Source organism: Podarcis pityusensis, assembly GCF_964106645.2.
Source record: "Podarcis pityusensis genome assembly, chromosome: 11".
In the NCBI taxonomy this organism is placed as follows: Eukaryota; Metazoa; Chordata; class Lepidosauria; order Squamata; family Lacertidae; genus Podarcis; species Podarcis pityusensis.
In genome coordinates this window covers 28,600,029-28,617,864 of record NC_138036.1, presented here as the reverse complement: position 1 = coordinate 28,617,864, position 17,836 = coordinate 28,600,029, and the positions used below count along the sequence as shown (strand labels likewise).

The 17,836-nt window shown below is 43.8% G+C and overlaps 1 protein-coding gene across 1 annotated transcript; it reads left to right on the top strand.

The window, feature by feature from the left end:
* Positions 1 to 9,076: 9,076 nt before the first annotated feature.
* On the top strand, positions 9,077 to 17,003 carry F2RL1 (F2R like trypsin receptor 1). The gene is made up of 2 exons (XM_080972991.1): positions 9,077 to 9,236; positions 14,209 to 17,003. Exons 1-2 carry the CDS (start codon positions 9,164 to 9,166, stop codon positions 15,306 to 15,308), a joined length of 1,173 nt encoding a protein of 390 aa, XP_080829117.1. The 5' UTR covers positions 9,077 to 9,163; the 3' UTR covers positions 15,309 to 17,003.
* Positions 17,004 to 17,836: the final 833 nt, after the last annotated feature.

Sequence of the window (17,836 nt, the reverse complement as noted above, 5' to 3'; positions counted from 1 at the left end):
CTGAAGGGTTCAGTCAGCCTGCTTATATAGAGCTCCAGTACAATGTAACTGTAACAATTTTCTAAAACTATCCAATCACTGAATGTCACTTTTGATCCCTTATTTGCATAACTATCTACAGTATCCCCCTGCTGGCCCAGGGTGAGAACTTCAGTACATAACAGTTGTCTTTTCATCTCATATGTCTGGTTCATAGTTTGTGATAAACTCTTAACCATTTAGGCCCAGTTCACATGTAATGCTAGGCCAAACCATGGCTTAGCATGAACTAGCAAATGTGTGGGTTCGCAGACTGAGGTTCACAGCCACAGAGTTGCTCCTGGGGTCCTGCTGGGACCCTCCTGGGGTCTGATGGTGTTTCCTGCTTGGCAGGGGGTTGGACTCGATGGCCCTTGTGGTCTCTTCCAACTCTATGATTCTATGATTCTATGCTGCAGCTGTGATCTTCAGTCTGCGAACCCACTCATTCATGCTAAACCAGTAAGCTTCAGACTTGTCAGAGGCTCCACCTTGAGCCAACACATTTTTATCATATATTTGTAGGGCTGTTGTGCTGCTCTGGTGTCCCACTTTAAGTCAAGCCCAGCAGCGGGTCCGTAAACAGCAGCTGAAGACCAATGCACTAAACCAGTGGGTTTTAAAAAATAAATAAATCAGTATACCACTGTGGAGGATGTACCATCTAGGCCTGATGGAATGTTTTTATATATGCTGGAAGCTGCTCAGAGTGGCTGGGGCAACCCAGTCAGATGGGTGGGGTACAAATAATAAAAGTACAGTGGTACCTCGGGTTACATATGCTTCAGGTTACATACGCTTCAGGTTACAGACTCCGCTAACCCAGAAATAGTGCTTCAGGTTAAGAACTTTGCTTCAGGATGAGAACAGAAACCGTGCTCCGGCGGCGCGGCAGCAGCAGGAGGCCCCATTAGCTAAAGTGGTGCTTCAGGTTAAGAACAGTTTCAGGTTAAGTACGGACCTCCAGAACGAATTAAGTACTTAATCTGAGGTACCACTGTAGCAGTAGTAGTAGTAGAAACATTTTCGGCAGGTGTTTAAAAGTCAGTGCAGAAGGCACCTGCTGAATCTCTATTGGCAAGGTATTCCACAGGACTGGGCCAATGACACTAAAGACACCATTTCATGTTGTTGTCAAACAAGCCTGACTAATGGATAAAATGTAACCCAGCCAGCTTCAAATCCTTCTTCAGAATGAGGCCTTCTCCTTGGCCTGTGGCAAATTGCAGTCCTCTCACCCCTCTACCTGCTGTATTCAGTTTCTTCCACAGATATGCTGCCCACTGGGCTGAGCAAGCCGCCATCTCTCAGCCTAACCTACCTCGCTGAATTGCTGTGAGGAAAATGAGAGAAAATAATATACTGTAAATGCCCACTGAGAGTCCTTTCCCTGCCTTTACATGCAATTCTAACTACCAACTGTTATTGCTGAGGATAAGGGAAAGGAAGTAGCACTCTCTCTGTTTTAACTGTTTTTAAATGTTTTGGTTATTATGCTTTTTAATTTCTTGTTTTATTGTGTATTTTTATTAAGGATGTGCTAATGCCCCAGTGGATTTGTTGTGCATTATAACTGCTTATTTATTTTATGGCTGTAAACTGCTTAGAAGCCATTTTGACAAACAAACAGCATACAAATTAATAAACAACAGCAATGTGTGATCTATTTGAGATTTCTGCACTGCAGGGGGCTGGACTAGATGACTCTCAGAGCCCCTTCCAACTCTACAATTCTATGATCCTAACAATAATATGAAGCTGAATTATGCTGCTATATATGAGAAGCTAAATATCTTCTGTAAGCCACCTCTGGAGGACTTTAGCACTGAAAAGTGGTGTCGAAATAGTTCAAACAAACAATAAACCTGCTACAGACCTTTTGCAGGAATGAGGGGAAGGGGAAAAATCTATTTAAATAGATTATATTGCATAGGTTCTAGAGCTACTATATTCTGTTCTTCACCTGTCCTTCATTTCAGGGAAGAATGCGGGCCCTAATGAATGTTTTGCCTTGAAAAGTCTCCCCAGGAGGGTGAAGTTTGGTAGAAGACAAGTGTGAAGAAGGGGAACCCGTCTCCTGCCATTTGTTTACCTCCTGGATCATCACACCTATGTGTTCCTCTTATCCCCTGTGGCACTACTCCGCCTTGGTGAGTAAGCATGGAGTATTGCCAGAGACAAAACCCAGTTGGGGTATGGCAGGAAGTTTCAGGGGAGGTATTGAGTTCTCCTTTCCCTCCCATCCTTCTTAATGTTTCCTGAGGGCACTTTGCAATTGAAAAGGAGCCTGAAGTATAAAGGAGGCTGAAGTATAAAGTACAGCTTGCTCCTAGGAAAGCCCATCTAAGTGAATATACTTAGATGAGTTAATAAGCCAGGAATGCAGTTTTATTGCCAAGGGTAATCATTTACCCTTTAGTGTAAACAACAGGCTTTAATTGTGCAAAAAAGAAAAAAAGAAAGGATCAAGTGGGAAAGTAGTCAAACCCGAGCAGTTTAAGAAAGCTCTTTTATGTTTTCAGCACAATAGAGTAGCTTAAGGAATAAAATATAGAAAATGGGAAAGTATATTATTGTGTAACTTTTAGATTATGACCATTCAAGCAAAGCAAGGAATGTTGTGTTAATTCATTGTAAACAGACAAGATGAATCATCCAGACAGTTTTTGCCTATTAAGGATTTGAATAGATAGGATGTTGATATTAGTCATTCTGAACCTTGATTAAGGAGATAAGTTGTAATTAAATACAGATGTGAACTTCAGAGGAAATTATGTCCCTGAATTTATGGCCTGTCTTTTCTGCTAAGTATCTAAACAGCCATTAAAAAGTCAGATCTTGTATCTGTGTTTGGTTATTTGAGTTAGCAGGAGGTCACCAGCTTCAGACTGTCTAAATTAGAAATGATATATGTTAAATCCATGATGAGAGACTCCCATGTAGTTGAGCAATCCTAAGAAGGGGAAGAGTGATTGAAGTGGGGACAATATGCTACTTCCAAAGTCAGGGGAGGTAACAGTTTCCCCTTCTTTCCCCCAGCATTTGTTCCAAAAAAGTATTGTCATATGACATGCTCCTGTTCAGGTTTCCCACATTGCCCTTATTCCAGGATATTCCATTCCCCCAGTTTCTTATTCCATTCAAAAGTCAGTATTCTATGCCCACAGAGCACGCTCAGAATGCATATACAGCAGACATTTAAAGCTCTTTCTCCTTCAAGAACCCTGGAAACTGTAGTTTACTACTTACAGAACTACAATTTGCAGTGCCCTTAACAAGCTACAGTTCCCAGCATTAGAGAGGCTATGCTTTAATGTAAGGTGTGCTTGCAACCTCAATCTTTATTGATTTTAGGAACAGACCCTGAACAAGACATTTTCCCCTGAAGAGTTATGCGTGCATGCCTCCACAATCCTTGCTGTTTCCTCAAGCCTGCTGATAAATCTGTTTCATACATACATTGTGCCATTTTGGTCACATGAGGATCCACACCTGAAGAATGAGTTCTGGACAGTAATGTCTTTTTTCAGCATACTCCAGTCCATTCCCCACCAATCCTGGTTGTTGTTTTCCATTTCCCACCTTTTGACCAGTCAGTCAGCATTCAATGACCCCTAAGCATCCTCAGTAATCAATGAATTGCAAGGGCTCTTCTTCATGTAAGGGTTGGGATTTCTTTGGTACTTCTGCAAACTCTGGAGTCACTCTGAGCTGCCTGGTAGTTCTCTCTTGCAGATGGATTGTGTTATTTTGATTACATAAGTCTCCAGTCAGAGAATGAGGTCAGTATTTACATAGGGGGAATTATACATTAGAGTTCTGCTCCATAAAACAAAGAAGAAAAGCAAACATGGGTGTGGTTGTGATGAATGCAGGCTTGCTGTCTAGCTGAATTAGATCTATTGGATCTTCAGAGCTCCTTAACTCCACATTTTTCATGGCATATCTATGATACCACTGAATCCCTTTGGGGATCAGTTAACTCTGGGTCAGAATCATTTTATGTGCCAATACCCAAAACATGAAATAAGAGTACCTGGTTTGGTGTTTCGTTTCTCTCTTTTGGAATCAGTTTCTTTCAGAATGCCTGTGTTTTTCTTCGGGCTAAATTAATCATCACATTGCTAGTGTGAGTCTATTCTTTTGAAGTGTTGATATGTTACAAAACTTCCATTCTTATAAAACACTGGTAACATTTGACAACACTTGCACTGAGTCTAGGATAAGATCCTGAAATGGGTAGCTCTCAAGATGCCGCTGGCAGAGCTGTAGCTATGGGGGGACTAGCCGTGTTTTTCGCCCTGGGTGAAGCCTCCAGAGGGGTGTCGTTGAAGCTGCCAGCCTCTGTGTCTATATGTGTGTGTGTGTATGCAAAAGAGTGGGGGGGAGGTGTATGCCAAACTGGGTCTTTGCCTAGGTGGAATAAAGCCCAGTTTCGCCCCACAAGTTCCCTTCCTTTCTTCAACCATTACTAGGACATTTTAAGTATCTGGGACCGGGGGGGGGGGGGGGAGAGAAAGGTAGGCGGATGGATGAGCAGGACATGCAGCACGCAAAGTTTTGGTGATGAAGAATAGGGGCTTTCCTAGCTTGAAAGTGTAGAGGGGAGTTGAGCATGCAGCTTCCTGTTCTCACCTCCGGCAAATCTAGCTACTGGCCAAGAGAAGAAAAGGCTCAAGGGAAAGGATGATTCAGTTACTATGAGACAGCACCAAATTCCGCCCCCCTTCCGTCCTGGAAATAGAGCTGAGAATTTCTGGGATTGTTCTTTTACCCATCTCTCGAAAAAGGAAGGCCTCTTTGCATAATAGTCTCCAAACATTCTCCACCATTAGGTCAGGGCATTGTGGAGGGTGTAAAATGGTGGCCAGTCTGACAATACAATTGCTGCTGCTAACACTTATAGTGCTATAGACAAAGGTCCATATAGTTAAAGCTATGGTTTTCCCAGTAGTGATGTATGGAAGTGAGGGCTGGACCATAAAGAAGGCTGATCGCTGAAGAATTGATGCTTTTGAATTATGGTGCTGGAGGGGAGACTCTTGAGAGTCCCATGGACTGCAAGAAGATCAAACCTATCCATTCTTAAGGAAATCAACCTTGAGTGCTCACTGGAAGGACAGATCCTGAAGCTGAGGCTCCAATACTTTGGCCACCTCATGAGAAGAGAAGACTCCCTGGAAAAGACCCTGATGTTGGGAAAGAAGGCACAAGGAGAAGGGGACGACAGAGGACGAGATGGTTGGACAGTGTTCTCGAAGCTACCAGCATGAGTCTGACCAAACTGCGGGAGGCAGTGGAAGACAGAAGTGCCTGGCGTGCTCTGGTCCATGGGGTCACGAAGAGTCGGACACAACTAAACGACTAAACAACAACAACAACACTTATAGTGATGGCAACAACAAAACCTCAGGGGAAAACATAAAAATAAATGTGCTAATGGTGAGCCCTACCCGCCCAAGAAACTGCTGGAGGATTTCTCCTCTGCACTGAGAAGTTTGGTGACATTTTTCTGCTTACAAGAAAATTACCTGAAATCCTTAGAAAAAGAAATACAAGCCAGGCAGCAGCAGATGTAACCGTTATTGCTTTTAGCAGTTCACCTGAAGCCCAGGCAGCTGCTGCTGCTTCCTTTCTGTCCTTGATTATTTCCAGTCTTGAGGTGAAGGGAGCCTATGCTACCCCAAGAGCTATGCCATATGCTGGAAGTGAGTAGAAGTAATCCCAATTTTGTTGCAGTGTGTTATTATATTTATTATTACGCATTGCATTATTATGCTTAGAGCACCTTGGGGGTCCTTATGGATTGAAAGGAAGGTTAGAAATTGCATGCAATAATGTGAACACCAGTTTAATGCACAGTGTTGACACTAGCAGTCATATGGCATAAAGGGAATGAGTCTCTACTCAGATAAAGGAACTTCTAATGCTCCATCAATACTGAGAATTGTAGTTAAAACTTCCAGGATTTAAAATGCCAAGCAGCATTTGAGTAGGTGAGAGTTATTTTACATACCATACATTTAAAGCACGTCCCTTCCCCTCCCTGGAATTGTAGTTAATTTTGTATTTTGATTTATTTTAATCCACATTGGGGGGGGGGATCTTTACCCCACCCTAAAAAAGTGTGTTTGAAATCCATTAAAAGAAATCATAATAATAGTAAATAGCACCAGGGGCCGACTTTGATAATATGGCATCCTGAGGACAAATTTTTATGCTCCCCGCCCCCAGCTTTGTATAGGTACCCATATAAATATAGGTATTATTATTATTATTATTATTAGCCCCCTGGGCTCAGCACTCTGGGGGGGGGACACCACCCATACCGCCCTAAATCCGATGCTAATAGCACAGTGGTTCTGTTTTAGGAAGACCCTCTGACTGAGACCAGATAAAGATTTCCACATCCTGTCTAGTTAAGATGTTTGTTTGTTTGTTTGTTTGTTTGTTTATGTTTGTTTCAAAGCAATTGTGCCTAATGACTTACTTATTCAATGGCAAAGGTGATGCATTTATAATTGTTCCACTAACCTGTGAATGCTCTAAACCGGTTCTACAAATTCTTTAATAGTTCAGTGGCAACATGCTTGAACCACATCAGTCAGTGACATGCAGTTAATCAGGAGCACTTAGTACAGACTAGCAGCTATATAAGACAGCTTGCCATATTTAAAAACAGGGATGGGAAACCTAGTCTTGCAGATGTTGGGTGGGTGGAGGTTTTGAAAAGGAAGGCCAGAGCTGTACCACTGAAATCATGATCTCCCAAGACGGCTCTTGGGTTCACTAACTGGTTAAGGATGCAATCCTAACCCCATTTACCTGGGAGTATGCCCCCTAACCTCAGTGGGACTTCCTTCCGAGTCAGGGGTGCCAACTTCAATAAAACAAAGGAGGCAGGTAAGCCCTCGCATAATGGATCACAAAACATGGTGAATGCACACCATTTGAATGGCATTGGCAAGGCCCATCAACTTTGGGGAACCAGAAGGGACCTCAGCTCCTAGGAGTTGGCTTCCATGTGTAGACATGGATTGTGATGGACTAGTTTACTGAATCCATTACTTTTACTGAAGTATCCTTTACTGAATTCCTTAGGACTTGCTGGCAGCTAAGTAGGATTAGAAGCGTAGCCTTAGGCTGCCTACATTTAAATCCCATTAACGAACACCCCAAGCATCCTGGGAACTGTAGTTTGTTAAGGGTGCTGGGCCTTGTCCGGGTGAGGGTAAACTACACTTCCCAGGATTCCTGCGGGGGCAGGGGCGTGCTTTAAATGTGTGTCGTGTAAAGCCTTTTGGCGCCTGCGATTCCTGGGAACAGGGCCAGATTTAGATTTGATGAGGCCTTAAACTACTGAAGGTAATGGGGCCCTTTATATGTCCAGCTGTCCTTTGTCAACAACAAATTGTCACTATTTTTTGTGTTGAATATATGGTAATTTGAGGGATGCAGGTGGCGCTTTGGTCTAAACCATAGAGCCTAGGGCTTGCCGATCTGAAGATTGGTGGTTGGAATCCCCGCGACAGGGCGAGCTCCCGTTGCTCGGTTCCTGCTCCTGCCAACCTAGCAGTTCAAAAGCACATCAAAGTGCAAGTAGATAAATAGGTAAATGGCAGGAAGGTAAATGGCGTTTCCGTGTGCTGCTCTGGTTTGCCAGAAGCGGCTTAGTCATGCTGGCCACATGACCCAGAAGCTGTACGCCGGCTCCCTCGGCCAATAAAGCAAGATGAGCGCCGCAACCCCAGAGTCGGTCACGACTAGACCTTACGGTCAGGGGTACCTTTACCTTTACCTTTACCATATTTTTCGCTCCATTGGACGCACCGGACCATAGGACACACCAGATCATAGGAGGGGGAGAACAGGGAAAAAGATTTTTTTTCTTGTTCTCCCCCTCCAAAACAAGGTGCGTTCAAGGTACATTCACCAGAGCTTGTGGGGCTGGCGGTGGGGGGAAGCGCTGCTTTCCCCCACCGCCAGCCTCAAAGATCCCTGAAGCTTTTGGAGCGCAGCGCCCCGCTGCCCTGCAGAGGTTTGCGCGCAGCCGTCCCCAAGCTAGAGCAGCGAGACGGAGCCCTCCGTCTCGCTGTTCTGGCTTGGGAACAGCCTTGCTAGCTTCTGCAGGACAGCGGGGTGAAGGCACCCCGCTGCCCTGCAGAGGTTTGCGCGCAGCCCTCCCCAAGCTAGAGCAGCGAGACGGAGCCCTCCTTCTCGCTGTTCTGGCTTGGGAACAGCCTTGCTAGCTTCTGCAGGACAGCGGGGTGAAGGCACCCCGCTGCCCTGCAGAGGTTTGCACGCAGCCCTCCCCAAGCTAGAGCAGACGGCTGCGCGCAAACCTCTGCAGGGCAGCGGGGTGCCTTCACCCCGCTGTCCTGCAGAAGCTAGCAAGGCTGTTCCCAAGCCAAAACAGCGAGACGGAGCACTCCGCAGTGCTCCGTCTTCCTGTTCTGGCTTTGGGCTTAGCGGCGCAGCCTGCATTCGCTCTATAGGACGCACACACATTTCCCCTTAGTTTTTGGAGGGGGAAATGTGCGTCCTATAGAACGAAAAATACGGTATATGGTAATTTATGGACCTAACAGGTATCTAAAGACATTTTCACATAACAAAATATGTATGTTATCAAAGTAATTGTTGAACTGAAATACAATTAAGAAGTATATTAATAGTGAAATACAATTATGAAGTATATTAATAGTGTTTTTTATCTTATATTTTGGAAATGTACATCCAGTGGTTTTTTTCCCTTTAAATTTTTTGGGGGTCCTAAGCTACAGCTTCTTTAGCTTATACGTAAATCCGGCACTACCTGGGAACGTGTCCGGCTCTGCTCGTAGGCGCTCCGCGAGCTCGATGGCGGCGCGCAAAGCGCCTCCGCCTCCGCGCCACGTTCCAGAGCCCTGAGCTCACCTCGCCCCTCTCCCGAGGGCAGCCAAGAGCGCCTACCTACAGCCAGGCGCGGGGGGAGGGGGAGGGCAGGACTGGAGCGGTGACGTCACGGAGGTGCTGCTGAGGCGCCGCCCCCTCCCGAGCCCTCCACCTCTCCCTTTTTAGGTATCAGTGAAACTGCCCAGTCGCCGTCGACGCTCGAGGAGGAAGTTGGTGGTAGCGCCTTTGCAGCGAGGCGCGTGCCGCGGAAATGGGGCGCCTCGGCCGGGCATGGCTGGGCTTCGTGGTGCTGCTTGGAGCTCTGATGCTCGCTTCTGCCACAGGTAAGGCACGCGGAGCCCTGTGCTCCCGAGGGGAAGAAGGTGGCGGGGTCCTTTTCTCTGCCTGCCCTCCACCCTTGCTCCTCCTGGAGATTTCGCTGGCCTTTGGTTCAGGTAGACTTGGTTTGCCTCTTCTTAGTCCGAGCAGCAGGATCGGATCCTTGTTTAGGCAAAGTGGAACTAAGTGCAGTGGGGCTCCCAAACAAATGTGCAGAGAGACTTGCACCTTTGGGGATGTTAAACACCCCCCCCCCCACTTTCCATTATTATTTCTCCGTGTAAGGTAAACAAGGCTTAACTTAATGTCCTGCTTTGAGTGCATGGCTGCAAATCGTATAAGCTGTCCCAAGCATATACTGAATGCTTCCCCACCCCTCTTTTTTAACTTCTGGGTCGCCATAAGTCGTGTTTACCTGGAGTAAAGCTCTTCAGCAGTGACTTTCAGACTGCTCAACTTTATGGAGTCTTCTCCACACTGATTTATTTGCCTTTAGAAAGTGCGAACACCACTGACTTACACTTCCTCCTTGCACCTTTTGGCTTTCACTTCAAAGCTGCCAAGTGACTAATTTCAGTGCCTAAAACATTTCTTTTTTTGGCGCGGGGCTGGGGGGACGACTTAGAACATTGTGTTAATATCTGATTTACTTTGAAGTCTACAAGAATTATCTGTGTTCTTGTGAATGGGTACTAGGTGTTATACTTCACTTCGATCTCTTCAGTAAGGCATCCAGTAAATCTTGTAAATAACAACAATAAAAAATTGTCTCTAAGACAGAAGGTTCTTACATAAACCTGATATCTTGACAATGCTTTCCTTTGAACCATGGTTTATATTTAAAATATGTATGTAAAATAGCTTGACACAGACTGATTTTTTTTACCACATTAAAAAACCTAGTCTGAAAAAGAAAACTTAATGAATCTTTAATTAAGCTCTCAGACATTAGTGCTAAGGATCTGATCTCCTGAAAAAATCAAAGTATAATCTTCCTGACTGTAGCAAAACAGTTCTATCATGCATTAAGATGGGATTTTTGGGAGCAATGGATAACACTTTAGGCCAGGGGTTAGCAAACTTTTTCAGCAGGGGGCTGGTCCACTGTCCCTCAGACCTTGTGGGGGGCAAGACTATATTTGGATATTAAGAAGAAGAACAAATTCCTATGCCCCACAAACAACCCAGAGATGCATTTTAAATAAAAGGACACATTCTACTCATGTAAAAACATGCTGATTCCTGGACTGTCCACAGGCCGGTTTTAGAAGGCCATTGGGCCGGATCTGGCCCCCAGGCCTTAGTTTGCCTACCCATTCTTTAGGCTGTGAGATTGAATATAATTTTATTAGGCTTTGGTATTAGCTTGTAGTAAATGAATAGAATGCATAATCTTAAAAGGTTAGGAAAGTGTTGGTAACTTGGGGCTCTTTTCATGCCTCCTGGGTATACCTTGCAGTGCAAACATTCTCAGGACTTCATTTTGCATAAATGCAACTTGTACAATTGTAAAATGGCCTTATATCAGTTCATTGAAGGCTCTTCTTAGATCACTAAATGGACATCCTCTTTTGCTTACTACTTTTTGTAAGAATTGACTGGGCAGTCCAAGATACTAAGATTGGATAAACAAAGTACCGGTATTCACTTTGTGTCTAAACTGCTCGATGTCAAGGAGTATTTATTTATTTATTTAAGAAGAGATAATGTAAGTTTTCTGCTTTGCAGTGGCTTCTCTGCAGCTTTTAATTTTGTGATGGTATTAATGGTTGTTTCCGCATCTGTTAAGCTTCTCTTTGAATCTAAATGCCTTTTATGGTTCCTGCAACTTCTACCTGGGGAGCACAGTTAATTAAGAACAATCCAATACTTCTTTTCTATGGCATCTGTGCATTTAGACTCTGGTTTTGTTGCTATGTTATATCAGCTTGAGTAATTTTCTAGAAAAACCACTCTCGTTTTTAAAAATGGTTCAATATCTACAAAAGATTTTGTAATATATTTGCAGGAGTACGGCACCCACCCCTAACATCTCTTTCAGCAGAAGCCAATGAAGTGGACTAAAAAGTCTGGCAAACTAGCTACACACACAATTACTCATTTATACCACGCCATTGATGCACATGAAGCTTTCTGGCGTAAAACCAAAAAGGCAGTTCCTGTCATTCAAAGAACCTGTATTCTGAAGTTGGAGAGTGGGGGGAAAGCAGAAGTATGTCAGAGACAAGTACATACACCGTATTTTTCGCTCTATAAGACGCACCAGACCACAAGACGCACCTAGTTTTTGGAGGAGGAAAACAAGAAAAAAAAATATTCTGAATCTCAGAAGCCAGAACAGCAAGAGGGATCGCTGCGCAGTGAAAGCAGCAATCCCTCCTTCTGTTCTGGCTTCTGGGATAGCTGCACAGCCTGCATTCGCTCCATAAGACGCACACACATTTCCCCTTACTTTTTAGGAGCAAAAAAGTGAGTCTTATAGAGCAAAAAATATGGTACTTTGTTGTGGTTGGAGATAAGCTGTACTTCCTGGAGTGATAATCATACAGAAGGTCCCAGGTTCAAACCCCAGCATTTCCACGTAGGGCTAGTAAACACTGGAGAGCTGCTGCCAGTCAGTGTAAGACAGTATTGAGCTAGATGGACTAGTGGTCTGACTCAGGAACGTACCAAGAGAGTGGGTGGTTTTCCTAGCCAGGTCTGCCTTGTTCCTTGGGAGTGTGTTTTGCCTTCTCATACTGATCTGTACTGAAAGGGTAGCTATCACTTGCACACTGCCTGTTCACACATAATGTCACTATATCTAAACTATCCACTGCAGCTCCTGCAATGTGCCTTGGCGCCCTTTTCAAATTTGACACTGGAGATTGTGCTTTACATCTTCCTACTGCAGGAGGAATGGTGGAGCAACATTCCTAGGGCTAAGGGACTAGATTTGACTCTGTGAGAAATCAATGGGTGTAGTTGTCTTGCAAGACCTAACTGCAGACGCCAACCTTGCTCCTGAGGATTTCACAATATGTTGTAAAAAAGAGAGAGAGAGAGAGAAGAGAAAGCATTTTGTAAAATTCTATATGGCTGGCCCTACCATTGGGTAGACAGAGTTGGCTGCCATAGTCTGCAGATGCTGTAAGGTGTGGAACGATGACAAGATGTTGGGTGATGGAGCTCTGGGTTGCATGGCCTCTCCCGCACCCCCTAAGCTAGCCACCACCTCCAGGGCACAAATGAGGTTGCTATCTTATCCAAGAGAACACTGGAGGTAGGAGTAGGAGGCATGTTTCTTGCTATCTCTTATTTCCCATACCTCCTGCTCATTATTTGTGTACACTAAAAACGCTTGCTAACAAAGTGAAAACAAAAAAGTTTCAATACTGGTTTTTCAGGTACATTTGAGTGTGTGCTATACAAAGCACAATCTTTTCCAGTTTTCTCCTTCTCATAGCGCTAATGAATGAGTGAGCCTTTTAGTCAGTGGCTCCAGTTAGCATCCAGTGTTAATATCTAACTACATAATGGCATGAGTTGCAGCTGTGTAGCAACTTTGCTATTAGTCAGGGCCAAACCCTCTTGCAACCAAGTGTGCTGACCATGTTAGGTAGTGGGGAGCAGGCGTTGAAGAGCACTTTGGCTTAATGCTCCACCTACTATTGCATTAGTTAGGCAGAACTATGTGCTATGAATGAAACATATTGTTCCCAGTCCTGTGCTTACTTTATATCACTGATGTAGAAGAAAGGTAAAGGGACTCCTGACCATTAGGTCCAGTTGCAGACGACTCTGGGGTTGCAGCGCTCATCTCACTTTATTGGCCGAGGGAGCTGGTGTACAGCTTCCAGGTCATGTGGCCAGCATGACTAAGCCACTTATGGCAAACCAGAGCAGCGCACGGAAATGTTGTTTACCTTCCCACCAGAGCGGTACCTATTTATCTACTTGCACTTTGTGCTTTCGAACTGCTAGGCTGGCAGGAGCAGGGACCGAGCAACGGGAGCTCACCCTGTCACGGGGATTCAAACTGCTGACCTTCTGATCGGCAAGCCCTAGGCTCTATGGTTTAACCCACAGCGCCACCCATGTCCCAGAAGAAAGGTACTGTTAAGTATTTGGGAGATGATAGATAGATAGATAGATAGATAGATAGATAGATGATAGATACAGATGAGAATGAATGAAGACAATGTGTTTCTCTCCCTTGAGCCCAAGAGAGGGTTCAGTCCTTGTTTTCAAAACTCTTTCATAGCAATGCATAGGTTATTAATCCATAACTTCCTACTTTCCCCAATACCATTTATTCTTTGTGTAATACACTTACAATACAAATGCAATACAAATACTCACTGGATTGCTTGACAAACTCTTAAGGCACAAAATAATAAGCCTAATTGGTGGCAAAAATGGCTGAGAACCAATGAAGTATAGTGGTTAGAGTGCCAGGCTAGTACTGGAGAGACCTGGGTTCAAATCCCAACTCAGCCATGAAGCTCAAGGTTAAGACATTTCTTCAGAAACAATCTTATTTGCATCACAGGATGTTTGTGAGAATAAAATGAAGAGGGGGAAGCAGTCCACCTCCTTGAAGGAAGGGTTGGATAAAAACATGGTAGATAATAAAGTAAAATGACCTCCATAGGCTTTAGCAGGAACAATGGTCAGGCATAAGGAAGGATTAAGCATGATGGATAAATAAGGTAAGAACAGCCACTGAGGGTTTTTCCAGGAACAATGGACAGGCATAGGAAAGATTAATCATGGCCTTCACACTCTCTTCAAAAGATTCTAAAATTGTGGGTCGTCTTGATGGAGTCAAGCTTGCCAGATAGCCCTGTCAGTTCAAAGGTAGAACTCCCCCAAACCAAATTGAATTATAGTATCCAATTAAGTATTTAGGAGTGTTCCCTATGTAGGCTTCATGATTATCATGTTTGATTTTTCACCAATGAGCAGCTAGCACTCTTGCTTTTATCTCCTTTTTAGAGAGAAATCCAACCAACCAGACAAAAGGAAGAAGCTTTATTGGTCATAAGGTCAATGCAAGTGACACCTCTAAAGATGCATACACTGTGGATGCTTTTGCAGCCAAAATCCTCACTGGCAAATTGACTACAGTCTTCCTTCCCACGGTCTACATTCTAGTGTTCATCATTGGCTTGCCAAGCAATGCTATGGCTCTGTGGGTCTTCTTCTTGAGAACGAAAAAGCGGCACCCAGCAGTGGTCTATATGGCTAACCTGGCAATGGCGGATCTCCTCTTCGTTATCTGGTTCCCTCTGAAGATTGCATACCATATTAATGGCAATAACTGGATCTATGGCGAAGGCTTGTGCAAAGTACTCGTTGGGTTCTTCTATGGAAACATGTACTGCTCTATCCTTTTTATGACATGCCTCAGTGTACAAAGGTATTGGGTGATTGTGAACCCCATATTGCACTCAAGAAAGAAGTCGGAAATTTCTGTGGGGATTTCAGCTGCAATATGGGTACTCATCCTCCTTGGCACCATTCCATTGTATCTCGTTGACCAAACTGTTTATGTTTCTAACCTCAACATCACCACTTGTCATGATGTCCTGCCTCATGCAGTGTTGGCTAAAGACATGTACAACTACTTCCTTTCTCTAGCAATTGGAGTTTTCTTATTCCCTGCTGTTCTCACCACTGTTTCCTACGTCCTCATGATAAAGACTCTGAACGCTTCCATTACAGATGAGAACATTGGGAAGAAACGGAAAAGAGCCATCAAGTTCATCATTACTGTGCTTTCCATGTACTTGATCTGTTTTTTGCCCAGTAATGTTCTGCTCGTGTTACACTACGCCCAGATCACAACCCACAACACCAGTAATGTATATGCCTTGTACATTGTAGCGTTGTGCCTTTCTTCCCTAAACAGCTGCATCGATCCATTTGTCTATTACTTCATTTCAAAGGACTTTAGGGACAACCTTAAAAACGCACTCCTCTGTCGAAGCGTGCGCACTACAAGGAGGATGCAAGTCTCTCTCTCGTCAAACAGATACCCAAGGAAGTCCCCCTCTTATTCCTCCGGTTCACAGACTACGAAGTCAACCTACTAAATTTATATTTGGATGGAAGTTTGGTCTCCTGTTGGCAATGAAAAACTGAACAGTGTTTGCCTTACAGAACTTCATAAGAACTTCCAAACTGCTGTATCCTTCCATCTTTCCTGTGGGATGGAAAAACCAAAAGCAGCTGGCCTGATACTTGCGCTAAACAAATCATCAGGCTTCTGCTTCTGTAGACAAGTTAGTTGGTTTTAAAGGGAACCTTCAGCGTAAATGCTGATAGCCACTGCTAGTTCCAAGGCTTATTGTTATGGTCTTATGTAATCACTAATCTTCAGTAATAATTAAAAGGTTTGCGTTTTGAGGGTCACAGTCCTTCATGAGATAAGTCTTACAACACACATGTAGCAGTTTGTAGACAGATGATTCAGTTATGTTTGCCAAACCTATCTGTTGCCAATCTCAAGGCCCTATTGTATTACTGATGTCCAAGTGAGTATTGTTTGCACTGAGATAGATATAGATATATATCTAAGGTTTTTTTATATATATAATTTATAGACAACTCTTTATATTTTGAATATGCTGTGAATATGCAATGAGACCAATAATGTAGTCTCAGTGTAACATGCAATTATGTGCTTTTTTCAGAAATGTACTTTGCAGTAATTTTGTTTCCAATATTTTAAACCTTTTATAAAGTGGTGCTTTTAATAAACTCCGATTTTTGTCTATTACGTTTAAGGTATTAATATTGTCTCAAAAAGCATTAAAGCAGGGGTGGGAAACCTCATACCATGGAGCCCAAATGTGGTCCTCCAGACCTCTCTGGACTCTTCCCAAGTGGCACCCCTGCAACTTGCTCTGCCCATGAACTGAGCCAAGGTAGGGTGCCTTGTGATATTTGTATGCTCTGCTCACAGGTAACAAACTGACCAATGACCTTTCCGTTCAGCAAGTTCTTAAATGTGGATTATATGAGGGACTATGGGATCCAGTTTGAAAAATAAATTTGCAGACTTATTGGCCACATTTGCACATCATGCTAAGCCAAACGGTCTGCCTTCTGCAATGGTGATTGCAGCCACTTTGTTCCTCCCTGGTTCTTTTAGCTCTGCATAATGCAGCAGCTAAGCTCTGCCTGTTATAAAAAACAGGAATTGTGCTTAAGTTCTTTTTTTCTAACCATGATCTGTAGCCAAGGTTTTTTCTCGGGTACAGATCATGGTTAAGGAGGACTTCAGTGACTAGTATGCATGACACACACTAAGCCAAACCTGAGCTAAAAGAATTTGTCAGGAACAAAGCAAGAGTGAGCTTTGCATGAACTAATATGTTTGCACAGTCCTGCTAAGCCATAGTTTGGTTCAATGAGGCCCTTCTTCATGTGTCTCCTCCATGAGAGGTCCAAAAGGTGACAACACAAAACAGGGCCTTTTCTGCAGTGGCTCCCCATTTGTGGAATGCTCTCCCCAGGGAAGTTCGACTGGCAGCTTCATTATACAGCTTTAGGTGCCAGGCGAAAACATTCCTTCAACCAGGCCTTTGGCTGATTAACATCAATACCCTTTTAAATGAGTTTGTGGGAGGGGGGTTATTGGTTTGTTTTTGTTCTTACTATGTATTTTGTGTTTTTTATCTTACAATTTTATGTTGTGAACCTCCCTGAGATCTACGGATGAAGGGCTGTATACATTTTTAAAAAAAAACCAGAAAGTGTAACAAATAAAGTGTTATGCAAAGTGGGCCACTGTGTTTCTGAGCCATGGAACAAGAATTTGGTTAGTGCTGTGTTTTGCTTGGTTCTGCTAATAATTACAATCCCTAACTTTTCCTTTAACTCCCAAAGCATGCCATGAGAAATGAAAGGCTCTTATAGACCATTTTACTTAGGAAGCTTCCTGTTTCACCAGCTAGTGTTCTTATTTTGTCTCCTCTGAGTCAGCTGCTGGGGAGACTGGTCAGTGTTGCCATGTTTCTGACTCAGAAGTAACTGAATCATCATAAGGTCACTGGAGAAAGACCCACCCTCACAGGTGACTGCTGGCTTCATTTTGGTACAACCAGCCACTACTGGGCTGTACTAGAAGAGAATCATGCTCTGAATGACAGTGATTCATGAAGAAATACTGGAAGGAGTTGGTTCCTCCAGTTGTTCTAACTTTCTTAATAGCTGGGGTACAAGAATGAGTCGTGCTTCTAATTCAGTGAAGGGTCAAAATGTACCTAAGCAGTTCAGAAAACACTATAAAAAAGAGTTACATAAAGTGTGTCATCACACCTTGAATGGAAAAATTAATAGCTCTGGTGCATCATCGAAATAAAGGACCATCTGGCCCAGCATTTTCTTTCCCCTAGCAGCCTACCCACACATCTCCAGAAAGTCCGCAAGTGGGGCATGAAGACAATAGCCCTTTTCTATTCTGGTTGCTGCTATCAGCAGTTGGCCCTCAGAGCATATAGCTACCATGATTTGCAGCCACTTGTCCTCCATGATGTTTTTTTTAAAAAATGAACCTGAGTTCTCCTGTGTTATAATGTATGCTCAACCGCTGACCTATGGACATGCCAATTTAGTG